The sequence below is a fragment of the Rhinoderma darwinii genome, chromosome 8 (assembly GCF_050947455.1).
Source record: "Rhinoderma darwinii isolate aRhiDar2 chromosome 8, aRhiDar2.hap1, whole genome shotgun sequence".
Lineage (NCBI taxonomy): Eukaryota > Metazoa > Chordata > Amphibia > Anura > Rhinodermatidae > Rhinoderma > Rhinoderma darwinii.
In genome coordinates, this window is record NC_134694.1 from 9,765,972 (window position 1) to 9,791,316 (window position 25,345).

The 25,345-nt window shown below is 49.4% G+C and overlaps 1 protein-coding gene and 1 long non-coding RNA gene across 6 annotated transcripts in view; one reads left to right on the forward strand and one right to left on the reverse strand.

Annotated features, from left to right (window-relative positions):
• On the reverse strand, positions 1–23,963 carry OTUD5 (OTU deubiquitinase 5). Of its 5 annotated transcripts, none has more exons than XM_075835000.1 (9): positions 23,402–23,963; positions 15,471–15,561; positions 5,554–5,618; positions 5,301–5,457; positions 4,880–5,028; positions 3,625–3,834; positions 2,072–2,273; positions 1,192–1,305; positions 3–1,104 (listed from the first exon to the last, which is right to left on the reverse strand). In XM_075835000.1, the coding sequence occupies exons 1-9, from the start codon at positions 23,843–23,845 to the stop codon at positions 983–985; spliced, it is 1,554 nt and encodes a 517-aa protein (XP_075691115.1). In that variant the 5' UTR covers positions 23,846–23,963; the 3' UTR covers positions 3–982. The 5 variants fall into 5 exon arrangements, with proteins under 5 accessions (XP_075691118.1, XP_075691115.1, XP_075691114.1 ...); XM_075834999.1 differs by having other exon boundaries at positions 4–1,104; positions 15,471–15,564; XM_075835001.1 differs by having other exon boundaries at positions 6–1,104; positions 3,625–3,810; positions 15,471–15,564.
• LOC142659173 (uncharacterized) overlaps positions 23,870–25,345 on the forward strand; it is a 20,824-nt gene continuing 19,348 nt past the window's right edge. The window contains exon 1 of the long non-coding RNA XR_012850279.1: positions 23,870–24,065. This is a non-coding gene — a long non-coding RNA (uncharacterized LOC142659173). The remainder of the gene's footprint in view (positions 24,066–25,345) is intronic.

A 25,345-nucleotide genomic window follows, 5' to 3' on the forward strand; every position in this document is an offset into this window, starting at 1 on the left:
TCGGCGCCACACATCATGTCTTCCTGCCCCTTAGTATCTGCACCAATTGCCACGTGCAACAAGGCCACTTTTATTTAAAAGGGTTTTTCCAACCTGTAACATTTATAATTTATCCATTAGATAGGGTATGAATGTTAGGTTAGTGGGGGTCCAGGGATCAGCGCCCGCTCAAATCTCTATAATCAGTTGGGCACATGCCCGTACCTTACATAGAAGTGTACGGGGCGTGTCATAAGGGGCCAATATGCCCCCTACATCTCCTCTCATTCATCCCGATTATATAGAATGGAGCACAAGGGACCCTGGATCTCAGACCCCCACCAATTTGTCCCCTATGGATGGGTGATAAATGTTCCAAGAGGGATTTATTTCACCTTTCTCCAAGACGTCAGACATCGCTACACAAATTAACAACATGACACTTCATTTGTTCTGTATAAGATTTTTTTTTTTCCATTTTTTTTTTTTTTTTCTTTCTTAATAAGAAAAAAAGTTATTCCTAGGTGATTGGAACGTCCTCTTGATAAGATACAAACCAAAAAAAAAAAAAAAAATCTCAGGAAGATACAAAAAGTGGAAAGCTCCACCGGCTGAGTCATTCTCTCCTCTGCACACCCATCCAAATCTATCTAAAAGGTGTCGACAAGTCAGGGCGCCTCCTGCAGGAGCCAAACAGGCATTGACTCCATCGTCCCACTGTAGGCCTTGAGAGCAAAAAAAAAAAAAATAAGTCTGGAAGGTTTGGGGCTTGGAGGTCAGGGGTGGGGGGGCATTGGGCTGTCAATATTTGCTGTAACATGCAGCTATACAAGTCCTCCGTAGGCTAGTAGGAAAGGTACGCTTACAGAAAAGAGCATCATTCATGTGAAGATCACAACGTGAGCATGATAAAAACTCGTTGAAGAAGGGGTCGGGAGTGAAAAGGAAAGGCAAGCAGAAACGGGATGGAGACGGGAGAATCGGATGGAGCCCGAGCTGGATATCAGCTGTGGTCGGGGGATGGATCCCTACGCAGGGCGCTCTTCTTGACGGTGTCTAGATATTCCTGCTGTGACACTGCTAAAACGGAGGCCAGGATCTCGTCGTCATCCCAGTCGTTCAAACCTGAAGAGGAGAAGAAGTGCGGAGAGGAAAGTGTTAAGAGACGGCAACGGAAACCTTGAGAGACACTCGATGAGGCGACACACTCACCAAATGCTGTGGGAGACATGTGTTGCATGAGGGCTCTACACTCCAGGGCTGGGTACAAAGACACAAGGGGTGAGGTGGCGCGGTCGGCACCAGAACATGGCTGGTTGCTTGGGCCTAGGCGGAGAACAGACTTGGTGAGCGCACATGCCTGACAACCATTCTCAAAAAGGAAAGCAAACTCAACTTTATTTAAAACCCGATCACGTGCCAAACACAGATGTCCCCCCCAGCTTTACTATGCTCCACGGTAGGCACGGCGCCAGCCATTATGTCAATCCTCCGCCAGCTATTCCTGTATCTTCCAGGAGAACTCTACAACCTTTCATTTCATGTCTTTGGGGGCGAGCCTATATGCCGGATATAGGGATTACATCACTGGGGTGTGCACGCGAGAGGGTGACGCGGCTTTAATTGCTGAAACTTTGTCAGAACTTGCCCCCTGCGTACTTGTGCCCGTATGTTACACAATAGAGCTAATAAATAGGAGTTTCGGTGTTCTAGTATTGTATTCATTGCCTCACCTACGGACCAGGGACTTGACGGGATCACGATCAATAGTGTCTCTAGGGACTAGGTTATTGTTGCACTGTATAAAAAAACATATCAGAAGGTGTAAAGCAGTGGTCTTCAACCGGTGGCCCTCCAGCTGTATCAAAACTACAACTCCCAGCATGCCTAGACAACCGCAGGCTGGAGACCACTAGTGTAGACCAAATGCTTCAGTGGGGACCTTTGGGCTTGGCCCACATGAACCCCTCCATTTGTGGATATATTTTGCGTGGGGTTTTTTTCAATCTTGGGAAGCTCAATATTGACGTAAAGTCTGATAGTTACAAAGAAGCTATTGATACATCTACAATAACACAAGGCTGGAAGTTACCTGGCGCACACGGGGAAGGGGGCTTAGCTAAAACTACGGTGGTCCCTGGGGTAGACGGCTTTGCGGTTTGCTCTCCGTGAACGTCAGGGTGCTCGGGAGACCCTGCAGTGCTGCGCTGTCTTGGGGAACGACTACTCCATTCTTCGGGTCCACTTGAGGCGGCGGCTGTAGCAGAACTGCAGGTTGCTGTGGCTTTTCGTGGCTGCAAGGAGGAAGAAAACAAATTATTTTTAGCTCAAGGAACCGTGGAGTGATAATAAGAAAAGAAGAGCTGCTGACAAGAGCAGCGAGGAAACAGGAAGACAAAAATCAACACATCAGAAGAGGCAGATGAATCAAGATTACAGAGGTCTAGCGGTGGCTTCAAATTCTTCAGTCTAAGGGTAAGGTTATCTGATGCCTAAATTCTTCACTGATGGCTGCAGTTTAGCTGCATTGTCTAGGGGAGTCTCAATACCATATCCTCTCTCATTAAAGGCTCAGGCTGTATCTCTGTCCTTCACCATGCTTTACACTGCAGCTTTGCTTATTCAGATCGAGTGCTGTATAATGCACAAAAGAAGTGAGTGCATAGAGAGCAGATCATCATTACTACACGACTATAAAACTACAAACAATTAAATCACCAGAGGGGTGGGTGGGGGTAAAGATTAGGAGATCCAGTCCACACATGTATTGATAAGGGGGAACGAGCCGTAAGGGGGTAATCCAGCCTGTGCTTGGCTGTTGGTCAGTGCCGTAGACGTAACGTGTAACTAAACTGTTAAAAAAACCTTTGAGATGTCAGACGTTTTGATCGGTGGGGTTCCAAGCATTGAGACTCCCACCGATCGCTAAAATGAAGCTGCAGAAGCGCTCGGGTGAGTGACGCGCCACTTCGTTTCTGACCGGCTCAAAGGCTCAATAGAAAGTCTATGAGTCCGTACACCGCTCGCTCGATCATAAAACTAAGCGGTACAGCACTCACCCGAGCGCTTCCGCCTCTTCATTTAGCGATCAGTGGGGGTCTCAGTGCTCGGACCGCCAGCAATCAAAACTTCTGACATGTCAAAAGTTTTTAAACATTTAGGTACCCTTTAATGGAGTGTTAAGGCGCATGCTCAAACTCTCCTACATTCAAACAACTTCTAGCCTCAGTAGTGCGGCTGCGAGGGAGGTGTCAGGGGCCCGATCTGGAATAACCCTTTAATAAGGGGGACAATAGAGATCGGCTTGAAAGGAAAGCTGTCCCCGTATGATAAAAGTATCTATAAGATGCTCATAGTACTGTGAGCCTTGATTGGTCTGATTTACTTTAGAGGCTGCGACCATGTGATGTCTCTTAGCCAATCAGACTTGGAGGTGCCATAATCAGCAAATAACTCCCGTCAAGGGTGCCCTGCGGCTGCTCGTAGTATTGGGCTTCAGCGGGTGCCTCTCATAGATTCCCTTTATAGATGGGAGTAAGAAAGAGGATAAGGAGGAGGAGCTGGAAACAGTAAACATAAATAAGATGCAGCGAGACGTCAGGAAATCGTGGTCTGTTCTGGACAAGCAGCAGCGACTACGGTTACCTGTCTGGCTTGTTTCTCTTGGTCCCGTAACCACTGCAGGTAGGATTCCCGTGCCACTTGTTCCTCAATCGCCTCATTTGTGGCCTCCCAATCTGTGGCCCTCTTTTTATCTTCTAACATCTGTTGTTCAATCCAAGATTCCTCGGAGGTCCGGATGGCGTTTTTCATCAGGGACTGATCTGCGTACTGAACACAAAATCCACCTTGACCCTTAAGAGAAACACTGACAGATATGGCTGCGGTTGTCATGAAACATTGTACAATCGCTCACAGAGCCGTCAAGCTAGAGACGTCATCTCATCAACACTTAGTGATCCACCCAAATAGGCCATAAATCTCTAACTGATAGGGGTCCGGCTGATGGGATCAATAAAACACCAGTCAATCAATGGAGGAACGTCTGTCCGCAGCGTATTTTTGGGATAGGAGGGGATCTTGCCTCTAGCACAGTACCCATTTAAATTCATTAGTGACCACGTACTACATGCATGCATCTCAAGGCTAAAAACCTCTGACTAATAGATACATTGGGGAAGATTCATTAAGACTGGCGCCTTCAAAAAAATGTGTTGGATTACGATTTATACAACGCATTGCATTTTGTGACGCAACGACCACAGCCATGCGCCATCCAATACCCCCTTCCCAACAGACATAAGAGAGAAATATGCTCACCTCTCCACTTCTTCCTGCCGGGTCCCCTCAGCATGCCGTGGCTCATACAAGGTCCTGACACCTAGCAATGGCGGGTGCTTAGACGCAACGCAGCAATAGTCATCAATGCAGCGTCAGATACAACGTCCTGACGCTGCCCAACGCCAGTATGTTGTATGAGCCGCCGCATGCGGAGGGGAGAGGCAGAGCCGTGAGCAAATATATATATTTTTTTAAAATTGTCCGACGATGGGGGGGGGGAAAAGGGTCTGATCGGGGAGGAGCGAGGTACGAGCTACCTTGGTGAAATCTATGCTAGCTAGGAGCTGGCCTGGATTTCTGCTATAATGTACCCCAATTCTGAGGCTGATGTGGCCCCGGGCTCCTTTCACAAAAGTGTCGAGACCGGCATAAAAGGGCCAAAAGTCCTCCCATTAGTGGCGGAGAGGGCAGAGCACGACTGAAGAACTATAACAACTGCTAAGAGAACCCGGTGCCATGCTCCAGCCCGTCACACACTGTAGTCGGTATAACACAGGGCATCCGTTTTACTCCACACCATTGTGATCAATGACGGTCCGCAGGATGTATTCTAACTCACCCCAGGTTTGAAGGACGGTAGTCCCAGACCTACTCCTATCGTGGCCTTGTTGGGGTTTACCACAGAGTTGTAGTGGATGTTTCGATGGTAGCTCACTCTGATTGGCTCGTCTTCATTTTGTTGGATCCCGTGGAATGTATTGATTGGTTCTAGACAACAGAAAGAATAAAGATGAATGGAACAAAAGCTCTATGAGGTCTAAAGCAACATTTCCATAGCAGGCTGCCTCGTACTAGTGAATCCTACAGACGCTACGTGCGACCTGCTGTAACTACAACCCCCTTCATGCACGGATAGCCAGTGGCTGTGAAGCGTGCAGGGAGTCTCACAACAGCTGGAGGACTATGGGCTACACTAGGGTTATATCTGGTTCTCTTAAGATTTGCTTGGTTTATTTTCAGAGGCGGCGGAGCTTCCTCACCTGTTCCATACTGATACACTTCCACGGGTCGGTTGTACATCTCTGCCATGGCTTGCATCTCTATGTGGTTGCCATGGCAATTGTTTTTCCGTTTACGGTTGATGTAAGTGGTAAAGTCTTCTGTCACGTAGTTGGAAAAGTAATCTGCGTTCTTCGTCTGTTTCACACAAAAAAAATGTAAAAAAATGGCGTGGTTAAAAACAGTGAACCCCGGCTCCATGCAGAGAGCCGTCAGCAGCAGAGCCCCTCTTACCAGGTAATCCATGCAGTGTTTCCGGACCACCTCGTGCATGTCCTGGTCGCCATATACCTGGTCAGCTGGACAGAAGAACAGAGGAATGTAATAGACGTCACATCACACATCATATAACACGTGTTTGCGTTCTGCAGGACATGAAACGGCGGGACGCAGCCTCGGATTCATCTACGGTCACATAATATCCAGTATATTGTTCAGAAGTCTTTAACCGCTAAGGTTCTAAATATTTCTTGGAGCTGCCAATCTAATTTACATTTCACAAGCGACCACATGCACTTCGAAGGCGCAAAAGCGTTCAGCGGAGCGCCCTGCAACTTGGGCTGTGATCGGCGCTCCTTGTTATGCTGAAGACGGCTCACACAGAACATCTATGATCCCGTCTTCAGCCGGACGATGAGCGCCAATCACAGCCGGAGATGCAGGGTGCTCCGCTGAACACTTTTGCGCCTACGTTTTAGTGACGCTAGCGGTCCCAACCCCTGGAGACCACCGGTACAAACTTCTGATATGTCTCGGACACAAAGGTTTATTTAAAAACTACAGTTACTCTTGAACCCACATGGCAAAGAAGAGGGGGGGGGGGCAGTTATCAAGGAAATGTAGAGGCCCCCACCCAAGCTAGAAAAAAGTTTTAAAGCATCCCTTAAAAAGTTATTCCTACCCCAGAGATATATGGCATATCCACAGGATAATCACTGTACGATACATGCCCTGGGACCTGCGCCCATCACCTCCCGCCTGGTGAGGCATCGCCTGGACGCTGAATCCAGACAGGAGTGAATGGCATGGATTCCCATGGGAATTATAGAAACAGCCGAGCAAGCCCGCATCTATGGCATCTATGGCATTTACCGTGGATATTACATAAATGTCTAAAGTGGCAATAACCCTTTAAACTAAAGACTATGGTAGAGTCTAGTGTTCTCTGTTATCAGTCATTTCAAGCTGGGAAGAACCTGAGTGTAGGATTCAACGAGATAACGGATCCGTGCAGAGAAATCCCTCTCCTCATGAAACCTTTGCCAGATATTTACACTGATGTGGGAATTATATTAGCAGCCTATAACTCGATACTTACAGAAGACGAGGCTTTCAGGACACCCATGAGATTACAATCCCGCAATAATCCGGACTGGATTCCCATATACATAAATGTATAGGGCAGAAATTAATCTTTATTTAAGGGTTTGTCAATATCAATAGTGTGCCCATATATAATCTATACAGTAACTATAGAAAAAAATCATATAAAACATATAACACACATGGGTGCAAGCAGTCCAACCTCATGAACACGACCGTAATTTTTATCCGCAATTACGCACCGTAATCGCAGATAGGAATGAATGGATCAGTATCTCTACCAGCCACGCACACCTTCCCGTATATTCACGGGTGTGCGTCCAGACCGTAGAAATGACCCGCAAAAAACAGGACGTCCTATTTTTGGGATTTACCGAGCGAGCTCCTATACTTTATAATGTCAGCATGGCCCGCAAATGCGGGTGACAGTCCGTGCAATATTTACTTACCGTAAATACTGCACGAGCGTGTGAAGCGGAGTTCACACTGTACGTACGTTTTTAGCATGCGTTTTTTTATCTTGGCTGATGAACTCCCATTGAGACATTGGAATTTATCTACCAAAAAAAACCCACCACATGCTAAAAATGCAACAAAAACGCACCGTGTGAACCCAGTGTAAAAAAAAAACCAATTAATTTCCATTAGGTTATATAGATCCGATCATCACAACATAGTAACAAGACCAAAAAATAAGTACACACGGCAAACAGTAGCTTTATATATACACAGCTGTAAAGAATAACAAATAAAGAACCAAAAAAAAATATATATAAACTAAGACCTAAAAAGAAAAAAAAAAATGAAACAAACCACAGATCTAACGCTAAGCCGCCTTGTAAAACCACACGGGATGTAAACAATATGCTGTATGCTAATGAGGGCTATACACGGCAGTCCTTCCCGCTCGTCACATGACCAACTTTCTTAGAAGTTCGGGGGGGGCTAGAGAAGCGGTTACTTTCCTCCAATAGGCTTGAGGGCTTCGTCTCCCCGCGTAAAGTGAATTTATAACAGGAAACCACAACAGAAGCCGTGTTTACAAACGCTGCAAACAGATTCCAGTATAGATACGAGTAAAACACAAGACTAGTACTGGGTGTAGACCCCCTGCAGGGTACTAAGTGGGTCAACGCTACCCATAGACCCAGCTGTGAACAGAGCTCAAGATGTGCCCCAAGCAAAACATAGTGGAGGTGCATCTCATGAACCCCTTTACTGTATTGGGGATTGGGTCCCCCCTTTCTTCGCCTCTGCAGCCCACTAAGGTCCTCGTTATATCGCAGCAGCCAATCGGTGGACACACTACTACTGGCTGAGTGATGTCACCGTTTACATCACGTGACTATGGCGACCTGTAAATAAAGTACTGGCTGCAGTTAAGCAGCGGGCACCATGTGGTACCCATTACTATGGATTTTAAGGATTTTTTTCACCAACATGTAAAAGAATTCACTTACATTGTATTGTGCGTTGGCAACATATCTGCCACGTCTGAACATGGCCTCATTTTTTCATTAAATAGCGTATCTCTGTTCAAAAAATGATAAGTCCCCAGTGCTACTGAATCCTCAGGTGCAGTAACTGTATGATGTCTGTGTCACCTTGAAGATGGGGGGGGGGGCTTGGTCCCTCAGTCCCCTAGGCTCTACATGGTCACCTCCTCCTCCCCTCTCACAGCTTGTCACAGTGCGAGTTCTTCAGGTGTTTACTTCTTTAACTGCTAAAGAGAATTTAGAATTTTTGTAAAAGTTGGGTGACCGCTAATAAGGGCTCCATATCGGCTTCCAAGCATTCTCCTCCATGACAAATCACCCGAGTTATACACCAATACAACCCCCCTGCCCCAGTATTGCTGCAGAACAGCCAAGGTCCTGTCCACATCACGTTTATGGCCTCCATTTAACATATACGCCGGGAAAAGCTCCCGTATAACAGAGGCTGTGACGGATGCCTAACAGTGGAAATTCCCCACCCGTAGGTTATTATGGCATCCGTTTAACGTACACATCACGAAAAATTAACGACATATGCAATTCATCCGGTCATCCATAGGCTCCCATGTTAAATGGTTCACGATCCATGTCCTTACAACTATAGCTTTAGCCGGCTGCTTTAACAATTGGGCAGCCAAATGTCAGGTGCCCGGCAGTAAGAGCATGCCAGGGACCCTGCAGAGGAAACAAGAACGCTGCCTCTACTGGTCATGTGACGGGTCACATGGTGGCAGGGATGCGGTTAGTAGGAGGCTACTGCTGGGTCTAACAATCATTGGGCTGATGTCCAGTTACAGTGAAAAAACATGGCGTAAGGCCTCATGCACACGACCGTATTTTTGTCGACCCGTAAATACGGGTCCTTGGGTCACACATTCGACCCGTATTGCACCAGTATTTACGGACCCGTGCCCGTAAATATGGGTCCGGCGTGACCCGTATTCCACCCGTATTTACGGGCACGTTTTTGGCTGCAAAATTGAACTGCACTAATCGGCAGCCCCTTCTCTCCATCAGTGCAGGATAGAGAGAAGGGACGGCCCTTTCCGCAATAAAAGTAAAAGAATTTCATACTTACCCGGCCGTTGTCTTGGTGACGCGTCCCTCTCTTGACATCCAGCCTGACCTCCCTGGATGACGCGGCAGTCCATGTGACCGCTGCAGCCTGTGATTGGATTGTGATTGGCTGCAGCGGTCACATGGGATGAAACGTCATCCCAGGAGGCCGGACTGGAGGAAGAAGCAGGGAGTTCTGGGTAAGTATGAACGTCTTTTTTTATTTACAGCTTTATCTATATTGTGATCGGTAGCAACTGTCCAGGGTGCTGAAACAGTTACTGCCGATCGTTTAACTCTTTCAGCACCCTGGACAGTGACTATACACTGACGTCTCCTAGCAACGCTCCCGTAATTACGGGTGCACACACGTAGTCACCTGTAATTACGGGAGCCCCATAGACTTCTATGGGCTGCCCGTGCCGGAATTACGGCCTGAAATAGGACATCTTCTATATTTTTCAACGCCACGGGCACCTTCCCGTAAGCATACGGGGAGGTACCCGTGGCCAATAGAAGTCTGTGGGCCCGTAATTACGGGCGTTTTTACGTTCGTGTGCATGGGGCCTAACACCCAACAAAAAAAAGAAAAGTCCCCCAAAGTTTGACCTTTGAGGGACAAACCATAATTTAAAAAAAATACAAAAAAAATATAAAAATAAAATAAATCCTCCCGCCAATTATTGTTATATGGATATAGACATGTAATATATTCATTTACGGTAGACAATGACAATCCCAAATAAAAAGGTCTATTTTAGGGTAAAACTAGCTTCTAACCAGGGAAAAAAATTAGCTAGAAAAATTCTAGAATAGCAAAAAGGAGGTGTATAAAAAATGATGAAAAAAAGTATACACTATTCCTTACCTTTATTCGAGGTATACTGGCCTGACGGAGGCCAAAAAGGGCACTCTTTTGGCCTCAGTCGGGCTAATGTAACCCTATGGGCATGATTTGCGTCTACGCCGGGTGCTTTCCTGGCGTACACGCTAACCGTACAGCACAAACTTAATGGCAAGCAAAGGAAAGTGCGTCAGACTGCCAACCATGCCCGGTTCACGGACCGTCTTATGTACTTCGTAACTTCACAGAACACTTTCTGTTGACTTGAGAGAAGGTGTAGGAGGACGGAAGATACCTCGTATGCAAATGTGGGGACTCAGGGTAAAAACTCTTATTCCCTAGATTTGCATAACATGAACTCGATCCCCCGCTACAAGCTCTGCTGAATGGGACTATGGAAAATGAGTCATGTCTATGATGTGACATACAAGCTCCTCGTCATTACCGGAGACCGTCCAGGAAAATACATGGTTATCCCCACAGCGAGCAATATCTGATCAAAACTAACCAGACTGGTACTAGGCGTTACTGTAAACCGGATATCCGGACGTCGTATGACCAGGTCACGGAGCGCGTAAAGGGGTGGTCTGGTTTAGTAAACCCATTTTCAAATCCCCTAGCCCAAAGTTAACGGAGAGGAGTCTCACATTCAGGTTCCTCATCTATTAGCCAGAGCGGACAGAAGCTACCAAGAGCGTCTCCCCCTCTGGAGGAGTCGGACGTCCATGCATTACATGGACTGCCCATTCATTTGAAAGGGCACGGTGTAATATTTCATTTCTCCTGTGGTGGCGCAGCAGGAGAAATGAGAACTTGTGTCCGGTTCCCCCACAGTTTACAGCGGAGGGTCCTAAAGACGTCACTACGGGAATAATTTCCACAAGACATGGATCGGGGGAGAAGGGAAGAGAGACTAGGAAGGCGTCTGAAGATTTTTTTGGGTGGTGAGTGACCGGGTGACCGTAAATGACAAAATGAAGCTAGAGGAAAACATGGAGGAGAAAACCCTAGAGGTGCTCGACCTGCACACGTTCCACCTCAGCAGCTTCTCAGAATCGTCTTTCGCTTCAAAAGAAAGGTCACAAAAAGCCAGGGGATTCACAGAAAATGTTTTCATTGAAACCGAAACCGCACGTTGGCCACACGTATGAGGTGAAACTTCACTGGTTTCTGGGTCTTCAGATGTTGATTCCCCCGAACTGACACATGCAACGTAAAAAGAACAAAATATATGTTCACTTGTGATCAGCCGATGCTAGATCCGGTCATGAGACACTATAGTAATCCTGCCAACCCCGGACCGAGGAATCCCGGGAGCCCAATGTACCTACACGTGCGGCTGGCACCTAAGCTTTTGGGTTGTACGGTTGCTTCGGCAACATGCCATGCCGCCCATGTTTGCAGCCAAAGATGAATCAATAGCGACCCATCACTCCCGCTGCCCCTTATCTGCTGCCCCTCTATGCCTCTATTTCCTGGTATGCTACCATCTTCTTTATTAACCCTTGCATGGTCACAGGTCTTCTCTTGGGCTGCACCCACCTTCTAGAACGCGCTCTCCCCCTAGAAGTCTTGCGCCTCTTAGTGCAAACCGTCCCTTAAAACCCGACTTCTTCACAACCACCCACCCATCTTCCACTATATCATGAATATGCATCTACAAGTCACCACTGCCACCTATCCAGTGTTGTCCCTCCTCGTAGATCGTAAGCTCTTTGGGCAGGACTTGCTTCAGTACACGTATATGCAGTACTGTGTAATATCCTGGTACTTGTCTTAAAGCCTTGTTTACCTATGCCCGCTTACTATGTGCGTCACCTGGATGTTAAAACAATGGCAAGCCATTGAGCCAGGTTGGCACAAATAACTACATCAAAACTGCCAAGTCACGGAATGGCAGCTCTTCAGGTCAGTGGACAAACCTGTCATAGGAGGAAGAGCAAACACTAGAGATCTAAGCACCAGTCTCTTCCTGTAGACTTCACCCACAAGCCGCTGTCTATGCAGAGACTCCCGGATGTCCGATATGTGGCCAGCACATACTACACAGAGACTGGGCTGCCCAAGATGATAATATTTATCAAGGGCTGCAATAAGAGGGAGAGGCCGCATGTGTCAGTGACAGGCGGCAGCGCAGCTTCCTAGGAGGGCAACCCTCAGTATGTCACCTAGAGGAGAGGAGCAAAACTATAAACCAAGAGAAACGGCCAAAAGCGGCTAGTCCGGCCCCTTACCAGTATTAAATAAACTAATTTACTAAAGCTAGGGACAAAGAAAAATCCAGTAATTTCACCCCGATCCTACAGCAGCGGTAATATCACCCCTCACCCCGATCCTACAGCAGCGGTAATATCACCCCTCACCCCGATCCTACAGCAGCGGTAATATCACCCCTCACCCCGATCCTACAGCAGCGGTAATATCACCCCTCACCCCGATCCTACAGCAGCGGTAATATCACCCCTCACCCCGATCCTACAGCAGCGGTAATATCACCCCTCACCCCGATCCTATAGCAGCGGTAATATCACCCCTCACCCCGATCCTACAACAGCGGTAATATCACCCCTCACCCCGATCCTATAGCAGCGGTAATATCACCCCTCTCCCCAATCCTACAGCAGCAGTAATATCACCCCTCTCCCCGATCCTACAGCAGCAGTAATATCACCCCTCTCCCCGATCCTACAGCAGTGGTAATATCACCCCGATCCTACAGCAGCGGCAATATCACCCCGATCCTACAGCAGCGGCAATATCACCCCGATCCTACAGCAGCGGCAATATCACCCCGATCCTACCGCAGCGGTAATATCACCCCGATCCTACAGCAGCTGCAATATCAAACCCCCCCATCCTATATCAGCGGTAATATCACCCTTCTCCCCGATTCCGCAGCAGTATTATCACCCACTCCCCAATCCTACAACAGCGGTAATATCACACCTCTCTCCAACCTTACAGCAGCGGTAATATCACACCTGTCCTCGACCCTACAGCAGCGGTAATATCACACCTCGCCCCAATCATACAGCAGTGGTAATAGCACACCTCTCCCGGATTCCACAGCAGCGGTAATATCACACCTCTCCTCAATCATATAGCAGCGGTAATATCACACCTCTCCTCAATCATATAGCAGCGGTAATATCACACCTCTCCCGGATTCCACAGCAGCGGTAATAGCACACCTCTCCCTGATTTTTCAGCAGCGGTAATATCACCCCTCTCCCCGATCCTACACTGGAAGGAGAACTGGAAAAAATACTGAACAGTGTGGGAACCAGTTAGAACACTTCTCCATGATCCTACTCCAAAAGTAACATTACCCTTCTCCTCGATCCTAACCCAGCAGTAAAATCACCCTTCTCCCTGACCCTAGTCCAGAAGCGACATCCCCCTTCTCCCCGATGCTAGACAAGCAGTGACATCCCCCTTCTCCCTGACCCTAGTCCAGAAGCGACATCCCCCTTCTCCCCGATCCTAGACAAGCAGTGACATCCCCCTTCTCCCTGACCCTAGTCCAGAAGCGACATCCCCCCTCTCCCCGATACTAGACAAGCAGTGACATCCCTTCTCCCCGATCCTAGACAAGCAGCGACATCCCCCTTCTCCCCGATCCTAGACAAGCAGTGACATCCCCCTTCTCCCCTGATCCTAGACAAGCAGTGACATCCCCCTTCTCCCCGATCCTAGACAAGCAGTGACATCCCCCTTCTCCCCGATCCTAGACAAGCAGCGACATCCCCCTTCTCCCCGATCCTAGACAAGCAGTGACATCCCCCTTCTCCCCTGATCCTAGACAAGCAGTGACATCCCCCTTCTCCCCGATCCTAGACAAGCAGTGACATCCCCCTTCTCCCCGATCCTAGACAAGCAGTGACATCCCCCTTCTCCCCGATCCTAGACAAGCAGTGACATCCCCCTTCTCCCCGATCCTAGACAAGCAGTGACATCCCCCCTCTCCCCGATCCTAGACAAGCAGGGACATCCCCCTTCTCCCCGATCCTAGACAAGCAGTGACATCACTCTTCTTAATTCCACCCCAAATAGTAACAACTTGTGTCTTCCTAACGCTGCCATCCACTAATACCGGTCGGACATTGATACTTAATCTCACAGCATCATCACTCACACGGTCACAGCCGATGCTACACCCACAAAACACGGTTTTTACGTGACCTTTTGAAGGCATTCAGCTGTGAAGGGAAAACCATGATGTCATATTAACTTCCTGTATCTTATCTGGGTAATAACAGAGATTATAACAGTCACAGCTACTGGAAATTATTATATCAGATGGAAAACCCCCTCCTCCAGGTTAAGAAAAATCCGCAAGAACAACAGGACGCGGAGCGCAGGTACGAGGCCGACCTGGGAAATCGTAATCATACACTGCAGATCTAGGACGGGACTGAACATTCATCAGTTCTGCAACTTTCTATTATACTTTGTGTTCCAATTCCTCATCATTTTCAATATCTGTCTCTAGTCAGAGCCCGAAACGAATCCTGCTCAAACAGTTAGCGGGTTTGTTACAGTGTCCCCCATACATTCATGTATTATTAGTGAGGGTCCCACCCCTGGTACATCCATCGATCAGCAGAACGCTCCTTGAAGCCCTGCCAAGGGCGGTCATTAGACTAAGCTGAGAGGCCATCAATATCTGATCGGTAGGGGTCCGACACTCAGCACCCCACCAATCAGCTGCTTTATTGCTGACATACTTGTAGCGGCGGTTCACACCGGTATGGAAACCGAAAATCCCTGATATAACGCTATGAATGGAACGCGTGACGGAGCATTATAAGGAAGGCTAATGTAGGCGTGTGTGAACTGGGTCTCAAATCTGCCGACACCTCGGACTGTAGTACTACCCAGCACTGGTTACGTCTGATTAATTCAAATACCAGGGAAGAGAAACTAGCGCCCTCCGCTGTACACAAGCCTCACTAGCCAAAGTACATCAGGATTCTTCACAGCTGAGTCACTATTCCACGATCTGGCTGCTGAGTCACTGGAAACGCCTAACGGTGCCTGCAAATATCTCACGCACGCACCATAACCACGGCACTACAACTCCCAGCATGCCGCAACAGCTTCCCCATGGTTAGAGCTGCAGTCCATTGTTTTACGAGTGCAGCGCAAAGCTAGCCATACACATAACATAGCGGTCGGACGTGACTATTTGCCGACTCCTCTAGAAAAGACATGTATGTTCAGATAAGCTGAGTGCGCATGCTTATTCCAATAGGGCTGGGGGGGGGATAAGCAGCTACTGCATGAGGCTGCCGCCGCTTATCTCCGACGGGTATAAAGAATCAAGCCGGTTCGTATCCAGCACGCCTGGTTCTGGTTTCCCCCGACATGTGTGACGTGTATGGTCAGCTTTACTGCAAAGTAGGCAAATACAAAAGTGACAAAGCACTTACCAACAGCTCTGAACAGACAAGCCCCATCTTCCTTCATCTGTTTAATGATAAATCCCTTCTTCTCCTGCAGAGCCTTCTCAAACCAGTTCTCCTGCTAAAAGAAAAGCGAAGATGAAAGACTGTGTACAACCCCTAAGTGACGACCTCCAAGTATCGTCTTCTGATCATAAAGCCTAACCCTCGTATAATGAAAACTTCTACCACTTTCTAATACACCGAGACTCCGTATCTGTGCTACTTTCCAGGATTTATGCTTGCTGTCAGTGAACGGGAACATTGTTGTTGACAGAAGCTGAAAACCGGTCCAGACAACTTCTCACAGCTGAGTTTGTTACAATTGCATCCAGTCTAGACAATCCTCCGGCCCGGTTCACACTAGCGCCATGGCGTCCATTCATTACGGAGCGGTGACAGCTATGACCGATCTGTTCTCAAACTCCTGATGACGTATTTGGCTCAGAGAGCCTGCGAATGTATCCGCTTCTCAGATGTGTGAAGAAATAGGCCTGTACTGGTTTTCCGCCTAAAGCAGCGCCACCCTTGTCCATTGGTTGTGTCTGGTATAGCAGCACAGCCTCATGCACTTTAACGGAGTTGAGCTGCAATACCAGAAATAACCAACGTACAGGTGTGGCGCTGTTTTAGAAGGAGAGCAGACATGTTTTTCTAATCCTGGACAACCTTTTAACAAAACGAACCCATTCACTGACAACAAGCAGAGATTTTATAAACAATGATGAATCGAAGCCCAAAAATAGATTCAAAAGTGGTGCAATGATTCCAGGCTGTGAACCTTTTCTAATCATTGTAAAAAAAAAAGCTTTTAAAAGGAAACCTTTCTAAATGACATCAAGCTTGAGATCCCCTTAATGGTGGGTTTATAGGACCCCCCAACCCAAGTGAAAAAAAAAAAACCGGTGGCATGTTCTACCGCATTGCTTCAAGGGGAGACCACAGTACTTCATCCGATGGCGGGACACAGAGGACCTATAGGTCCACAACACGTGAGGAGCTCCACCGTAAACAAAATAAATGGACCCCAAAAAGGTCTTGACCACGCTCCAAAAGTTACAACAGCCAAAACTGCACTGCAACGAGCGGGAACCTGCTGTCAATAGCAACCCCATCATCTAAGCCGTTACAAACGTTTTATCGCTTCCCCCCCCAGTGAACCGATCCCGGGGTGCCTACGATTTCAATGGCAGCCTGGGGGCCTAATGAAGGTCCTCTGGTCTGCCACCTTCGTGCTTCTATTAAGACCCCTGAAAGAGTCACGATACACTGCAATATATTAGTAATGGAGCCTACTGTGCAAGTGATGCAACGAACGCTGGTTCAAGTCCCCTAAAGGTACTAACAAAAAAAAAAAAAGTAAATGCTGGTGAATTTAAAAAAAAAACAACAATTTACATAAAAAAAAAAAAAAAAAGTTTCAACCACCCCCCTAAAAAAAAACAAAAAACTTTTGCCCATTTTCCCCCAAAAGCAATGAAAAAATAAATGAATTAACATTCCTGGTATCCTCGTGTCAGTAAAAGTCTGAACTATTATAATGTAACATTATGTGACCCGCACGATGAACGCAATAAAATAAACAGTCAGAATCGCAGTTTTTTGGTCACCTCATCTCTCACAAAAACTGGAATAGAAAGTTACCAAAAAACCTCATTTACCCTGAAACGGTATCAATAGAAACCTACAGCTCATCCCGCAAAAATAATCCCTCACACCGCTCAATCAATAGAAGAAAAAAAAGTTACGCCTCTCAGAATTTAACGACACAAAACTACATTTGTAACAATTTGATTTTTCTTTGTAAAAGTGGCAAAACATTAAAAAAAAAAAAATTACTGTAATCGAATGAAGTTAAATGTCGTATTTACCGAACCGTGAACGCAGTTTAAAAAAAAACAAAACTCAATAAAGAATTTTTTTTGCGGTTTCCCAGTACATTATATGTTACATTAAACGGTGCTGTAAAAAATGACAACTCGCCCTACAAAAAACACGCCCCCATACGACTAGATCAACTTTTGGAAGGTGGTGAGGAAATGGCAAAAAGAAAAAAAGGAAAAAATGGCTGCGGCGGGAAGGGGTAAAGGGGTGATCTGGGCTGTTAAAAAAAAATGTTCACAAAAGGCTACAAATGTCCTGAATTAAAAAAATAAAGATCAGGACTCTCCTATTCTTTCCTCCACAGATCCAGCGGTCTCAGCAGTGTTTGTTTACATGCGTGCGGCATGTCATTGCTCAAGCCAACCAGCGGGCTCAGCATTGCCGTCCCGTATTCCTGGCATCATGGTGCCCAGCGTTGAATGTTCATGCCAGGATTGCAACGGTGAGCCATCTGATTGGCTGCAGGGGTCACATACTGCACGCATGTAAAAAAAACAAAAACACCGGGAGACCTCCAGAGCTGGATCGCCGGGGGAAGTAACAGGTGACTGGCCATTTGCCGTCCTAAGTAAAAAAAAAATTGAACAACCCGGATAACCCCTTGTTGGTGGACAATGTAAGATCACAATACTGCCCCCTAGTGGAAAAACAAAATCCATCATTTCCTGTTCACCAGCCATCAGATTATGTGATCTATCATGGACCGTTTTTGTCTTTTCCAGAGTAAGGGCGCCACATAGTGGTCAGCACAGCACAGTTCTGTCTATACTGTATGTAAACAATGCACGACTATGAACCCAGCATTTGGGTAACACCAGGACCTTTGAGAGAAAATATTTTTTCGTCACGGTTATTCTATACATAGATCTTATCTATTCACAGATTCGAACGCTAACCGGCGAGGTGGACGAGCGATAAAACACTCGAACGTACAAATAATCGCTTACACGAATATAAAAATCATCACTGAATTGTTTGTTTGATAGCGGATACGTGAGATTGTAAAACAGGCGACCACACGAAACGTTATTTAACGATTATTAAAAGGGGTTATCTGGGATGTGAGAATCTTTTTTTATCAGGGGCTTAGCGGCCATAATGCCAGAGATACGATTCATCACCAGTGACCGCCGCTGATCCCTCTGATTGGATGCAGCGGTTGAATGCGTGTAAACAACCAGCGGGAGCGCCGGATCGCCGAGGTCAAGGATAGGCAAGTACGGCTTTATGCGTTTATTTATTTCATTTCCAGCCCCTAACAAAAAATGTTCACACCCCGGATCACCCCTTTAAGGAAACGTTGTGTGTAAATACTCGTCTGGGAATCGAAGATGGCGAATACGAATTCCTGCTCGTGTAAATGGATCTTGAGGCGCTGTTCACATCACGCTTGTAAACTGCGTCTGGCGTATGTGCCAAGAAAGCCCCCAGCGCAGACGTTGAACACATCCATTTACCCGTCATTCGCCATAACAGTGCCCTCTTGCCATACGCCAGGCGGGCAGCGTGCCTTAGCATACATGTTTTTTTGATGTATAGAATAGATCTCCTTCACAATAGGACCCTGCGGGCGATGCAGGTCACTGTATGTCTATACGTCGCAGCCTTCCGTTGGGGGTATAGCTTTGTACAGAAGGATCCAAAGTAGCAAAAAGTGAACAGATGGTAACATAGGGTTAAAAAAAGAAAAAAAAAAAAGACATATGCCCGTTCTGTTCATCCACAGGACGGGAGAAAAGGCAGGGATATGGGTAAACTCTAGAACTGACGTACCAACAGAACAGCCTCCTCCAACCACAAACATATCCCACATAGGTAGTAATAGCAGCGGGCACCCTCACCCGCCAGCGCGCAGTTGTATGGCGGTGTACGAAGCTATTGATGCTACCACGCAGGGGGTCAGCAAATCTTCAGCTCTCCAGCTGTTGAAAAACTACAATTCCCAGCATGCCCTGATAGCCTTTGGCTGGAATAATAATGCCTTTGACTGTTAGGACATGCTGGGAGTTGTAGTTTCACAACAGCTGGAGATTGCTGACTCTGGTAGATCTGATGCAAAAATCGAACAATCATTGAATGGGAGTGAATAAAAAAAATAAATCTTGCTGCCACTGACACATGTGCAGCGGAGAGGGTAGAATGCAGATTCTGCAACAAATGCTGTGTGTGTACTGGGCCTTAGTAATATACTGCAAGGTAAATCTTGAACGCATCAAGAAATGCAGGAAGAAGATGTTAAAGGGCCGCGCCAGCGAGGAGGGCACAGACATTGGCACTTCCCGTAACTCCCAGTCATAGAGGGTAACTAATCCTGCCTGGTCTACTCTCCCCGAGGCCAGGACTAAATCCATCCCAATCCTGCTGTCTACTTGAGGTCCCGGGGACTCCCGACAAGTCATTGCTTTACGAAACGTCATAAAACATTAGTAGCAAATCAGAAATAACGAGTGTGACAGCAGAAGCAGCCAAGACGTCAAACCCAAACGGAGCACAGAATGCCGCGTACAACACGTACTAAACACGGCAGATGCCACCGGCCAGTCCAGTCTAAGATAATAGTCTCAGGACTAACGTGCCGATCGCATGAGGCAGAGGAGCTGGAAACAAGGGCCGCTGTAAGGGTTAATATAGTGGGCACTAGGAGTCCCCAAACAAGTGCCCGGGGGACTGTGTATTACAAAACCTACATTAAGCCAGCGGACAGTCAGTCCCAGGAAGGACGCTTGATCCCTTTAAACATAAAGGGGTTGTCCAGGATCAGAACATGACTGCCTTCTCCCAGAAACAGCGCCACCCCTGTCCATGGGTTGTGTCTGGAAGTGTGAACAGAGCGGAGCTGCAGTACCACAACACAGACAGGTGTGGCGCTGTATCTGGAAGAAGGCGGCCATGTTTTTCTAATCCTGTAAAACTCCTTTAAGAGTTTTCCAAGCCACAACCTGCTCCAAATAACCAAAAAGTAGTAATATAATTATCGTCCCCGCCACGTCTAGTTTACATCAGCAGCGCGATGACCTGTCGTACGTGGTCACGTGACAACCGCAGGGGTGACATCAGTTTTTACCGTTTATTATTAGTCATTGGGAACAGGTTGGGGGTTATTGTTGGGGACCAATAACTCCCATTCATGAAGCGGACAGTCTGCTAGCGCCGCGACCCCTTCCATCTAGGAATTAGCGGTTGGGCCCCCATAGATCAGACATTGATGACATATCCCATGCGAAAACCTCTGCAACTAATATACTTTGTGTTTTAATTCTGCTCCATTTTTTAAGATCTCTGCTTGCTGTCTGTAAACCATTCTTGTTTACATACAGAGGATTTCCTTGACTGGATCCAATTGTAACAAACCCCCAGCTATGAGACGCATTAGATCGGTACTAGATTCTCAGCCGCTAAATGTAAACAAGAATGTTCCCATTCACTGACAGCAAGCACACTTTAAAATAGGTGAGGAATTGAAACAAGGTAGTTGCGGCTCCTCTGTCCTCAAAGAAACGTTCTGGTAGCCGGAGATGACAATGAGCGGTGAACACCCAGAACATTCCTGTCATTCCCCAGCAGTGACAGGTGCCATCACGGTGCCCGGCCGTGCCACATGCCAAGCAGATGAGCGCATAACTACAAAGCATAGAAAACAAAGTGCCCCCCAAGATGTTCTCATCAGCGCAGGTGCAGCAGATATGTGACCGGAGACGTAACTAAAGCTGCACATACACTGGAGAGATTGCACCATTATCCGCCGGGGCCGACCGATATCTGTGGAAAAACGGATCCGCCATGTTGGATTTTTTTGGTCGTTGTTGTATCGCTAAAGTAACACTAGTAAAGCTCAGAAACCTTCTGCCTTTTCACATGACAGTCCCCATTGAGACACGAAACCCCCCTCCCCCCTGTGACGTGACAGCCCCTCCCCCACACCCCCGTGACATGAAAGCCCCTCCCCGAAGTCCCCCCATGTGACGTGACAGCCCCCTCCCCCACACCCCCCTGTGACGTGACAGCCCCCACACCCCCGTGACGTGACCGCCCCCTCCCACACAGCCCCGTGACGTGACCGCCCCCTCCCACACAGCCCTGTGACGTGACAGCCCCTCCCCGAAGTCCCCCCCAGTGACGTGAGCCCCCTCCCCGATACCCCGTGACGCGACAGCCCCATCTCCCACATAACAGCCTCCTCCCCCACACCCCCGTGACGTGACAACCCCCACACCCCCTGTGACGTGACCGCCCCTCCCCCACACCCCCTGTGACGTGACAACCCCCTCCCCCACACCCCCCGTGACGTGACAGCCCCACACCCCCGTGACGTGACAGCCCCTCCCCGAAGTCCCCCCTGTGACGTGAGCGCCCTCTTCCCCCCAGTGACGTGAGCCCCCTCCCCCACACCCCGTGACAGCCCCTTCCCCCACCCGTGACAGCCCCCTCCCCCACATCCCCCGTGACAGCCCCTCCCCCACTGTGACAGCCCCTCCCCCACAGAACTCCGTGACGTGACAGCCCCCGCCCCCCGTGACGTGACAGCCCCCTCGCCCACACCCCCCCTGCGACGTGACAGCCCCCTCGCCCACACCCCCCCTGCGACGTGACAGCCCCCTCCCCCACACCCCCCCCGCGACGTGACAGCCCCCTCCCCCACACCCCCCCCTGCGACATGACAGCCCCCTCCCCCCTGCGACGTGACAGCCCCCTCCCCCACACCCCCCCCCCTGCGACGTGACAGCCCCCTCCCCCCTGCGACATGACAGCCCCCTCCCCCCTGCGACGTGACAGCCCCCTCCCCCACACCCCCCCCCTGCGACGTGACAGCCCCCTCCCCCCTGCGACGTGACAGCCCCCTCCCCCACACCCCCCCTGCGACGTGACAGCCCCCTCCCCCACACCCCCCCTGCGACGTGACAGCCCCCTCCCCCACACCCCCCTGCGACGTGACAGCCCCCTCCCCCACACCCCCCCTGCGACGTGACAGCCCCCTCCCCCACACCCCCCCTGCGACGTGACAGCCCCCTCCCCCACACCCCCCCTGCGACGTGACAGCCCCCTCCCCCACACCCCCCCGTGCGACGTGACAGCCCCCTCCCCAACACCCCCCTGCGACGTGACAGCCCCCTCCCCCACACCCCCCTGCGACGTGACAGCCCCCTCCCCAACACCCCCCTGCGACGTGACAGCCCCCTCCCCCACACCCCCCCTGCGACGTGACAGCCCCCTCGCCCACACCCCCCCTGCGACGTGACAGCCCCCTCCCCCACACCCCCCCCGCGACGTGACAGCCCCTCCCCCACACCCCCCCCTGCGACATGACAGCCCCCTCCCCCCTGCGACGTGACAGCCCCCTCCCCCACACCCCCCCCCCTGCGACGTGACAGCCCCCTCCCCCCTGCGACATGACAGCCCCCTCCCCCCTGCGACGTGACAGCCCCCTCCCCCACACCCCCCCCCTGCGACGTGACAGCCCCCTCCCCCCTGCGACGTGACAGCCCCCTCCCCCACACCCCCCCTGCGACGTGACAGCCCCCTCCCCCACACCCCCCCTGCGACGTGACAGCCCCCTCCCCCACACCCCCCTGCGACGTGACAGCCCCCTCCCCCACACCCCCCCTGCGACGTGACAGCCCCCTCCCCCACACCCCCCCTGCGACGTGACAGCCCCCTCCCCCACACCCCCCCTGCGACGTGACAGCCCCCTCCCCCACACCCCCCCTGCGACGTGACAGCCCCCTCCCCCACACCCCCCCGTGCGACGTGACAGCCCCCTCCCCAACACCCCCCTGCGACGTGACAGCCCCCTCCCCCACACCCCCCTGCGACGTGACAGCCCCCTCCCCAACACCCCCCTGCGACGTGACAGCCCCCTCCCCCACACCCCCCCTGCGACGTGACAGCCCCCTCCCCCACACCCCCCCTGCGACGTGACAGCCCCCTCCCCCACACCCCCCCTGCGACGTGACAGCCCCCTCCCCCACACCCCCCCTGCGACGTGACAGCCCCCTCCCCCACACCCTCCCTGTGACGTGACAGCCCCCTCATCTCACCTGCTCCGCCATGTCAGGGTCGATGGATTGGGTGCGGGCCGCCGTCTCATATTCATCCTCACTGTTGTTTCCAGCTCCATCCTCCCGGTCGGAGTTATTACCGGCCACGGGAAGCCCCAGTCCTCTTTCCCCGGCACCCCCGGGTCCGCTCACCCCCTGTCTCCTCCTCTTGCTGTGTCCGGGCCCAGAGCAGCAGCCTCCGGGTCCGATCCCCGCCCCGTTACAACAGCAGCAACCAAGGCCTCCATCTGGACCCGAACCCGTCCCCCCTGGACCACCGGCACCGGGCGGAGGCGAGGCCTGGGCCCAGCGCGGAGGAGGGGAGGAGCGAGGCCGGGCCCCGGAACGGGAGTGTGAATGTGAGTCACCCCCACCGGCGCCGCTCCGGTCCCCGTCCTCCGGGTCAGAGGGGGGAGGCGGCTTCTTCTTGGGAAGGATGGTCATCGGTCACCTTCACCGGACACCGAGCCTGCGTCACACCGAGCGCCGGACCGGGCAGAGCGTCACTACGCAACACGTCCTCCTACACCACGTGACGGGGCGTATCCCTACCGCTGATTCGTGAGGAAACAAAAAGGCGGAACCAAAAACAATGCGTGCTCCAGTGTCGTCAGCACGTCAGTGCTTGCGTTCCAGGCCTCGATTACGGCGAATAGTTACGATGGTAACCGTTACTGTAGAGCTAGGCTATAGAGTAGATTGATGGAAGTCAACGCCAGACACGGTTCTTTTTCAGTGGAGTGCTGTCTGATATATAATATGGGATCTGTTCTTATATCTCAGCAGTAGAGTGATCATATAATATGGGATCTGTTCTTATATCTCAGCAGTAGAGTGCTGTCTGATATATAATATGGGATCTGTTCTTATATCTCAGCAGTGGAGTGCTGTCTGATTATATAATATGGGATCTGTTCTTATATCTCAGCAGTGGAGTGCTGTCTGATTATATAATATGGGATCTGTTCTTATATCTCAGCAGTAGAGTGCTGTCTGATTATATAATATGGGATCTGTTTTTATATCTCAGCAGTAGAGTGCTGTCTGATCATCTAATATGGGATCTGTTCTTATATCTCAGCAGTAGAGTGCTGTCTAATCATATAATATGGGATCTGTTCTTAAATCTCAGCAGTAGAGTGCTGTCTAATCATATAATATGGGATCTGTTCTTATATCTTCGCAGTAGAGTGATCATATAATATGGGATCTGTTCTTATATCTCAGCCGTAGAGTGCTGTCTAATCATATAATATGGGATCTGTTCTTATGTCTCAGCAGTAGAGTGATCATATAATATGGGATCTGTTCTTATATCTCAGCAGTAGAGTGCTGTCTGATATATAATATGGGATCTGTTCTTATATCTCAGCAGTAGAGTGATCATATAATATGGGATCTGTTCTTATATCTCAGCAGTAGAGTGCTGTCTGATATATAATATGGGATCTGTTCTTATATCTCAGCAGTAGAGTGCTGTCTGATTATATAATATGGGATCTGCTCTTATATCTCAGCAGTAGAGTGCTGTCTAATCATATAATATGGGATCTGTTTTTATATCTCAGCAGTAGAGTGCTGTCTGATTATATAATATGGGATCTGTTCTTATATCTCAGCAGTAGAGTGCTGTCTAATCATATAATATGGGATCTGTTTTTATATCTCAGCAGTAGAGTGCTGTCTGATTATATAATATGGGATCTGTTCTTATATCTCAGCAGTAGAGTGCTGTCTAATCATATAATATGGGATCTGTTTTTATATCTCAGCAGTAGAGTGCTGTCTGATCATATAATATGGGATCTGTTCTTATATCTCAGCAGTAGAGTGCTGTCTGATTATATAATATGGGATCTGCTCTTATATCTCAGCAGTAGAGTGCTGTCTAATCATATAATATGGGATCTGTTCTTATATCTCAGCAGTAGAGTGCTGTCTAAT

What these genes read in the sequence shown, in the direction of transcription:
- OTUD5 (XM_075834999.1), bottom strand. Translation starts at nt 23,845, where the DNA reads ATGACCATCCTTCCCAAGAAGAAGCCGCCTCCCCCCTCTGACCCGGAG. An exon ending in TTGTCTGTTCAGAGCTGTTG is followed by an intron (nt 5,619 to 15,470) that starts GTAAGTGCTTTG and finishes TCTTCTGTCCAG; the next exon opens with CTGACCAGGTATATGGCGAC. An exon ending in AGTGTATCAGTATGGAACAG is followed by an intron (nt 5,029 to 5,300) that starts GTGAGGAAGCTC and finishes TCTGTTGTCTAG; the next exon opens with AACCAATCAATACATTCCAC.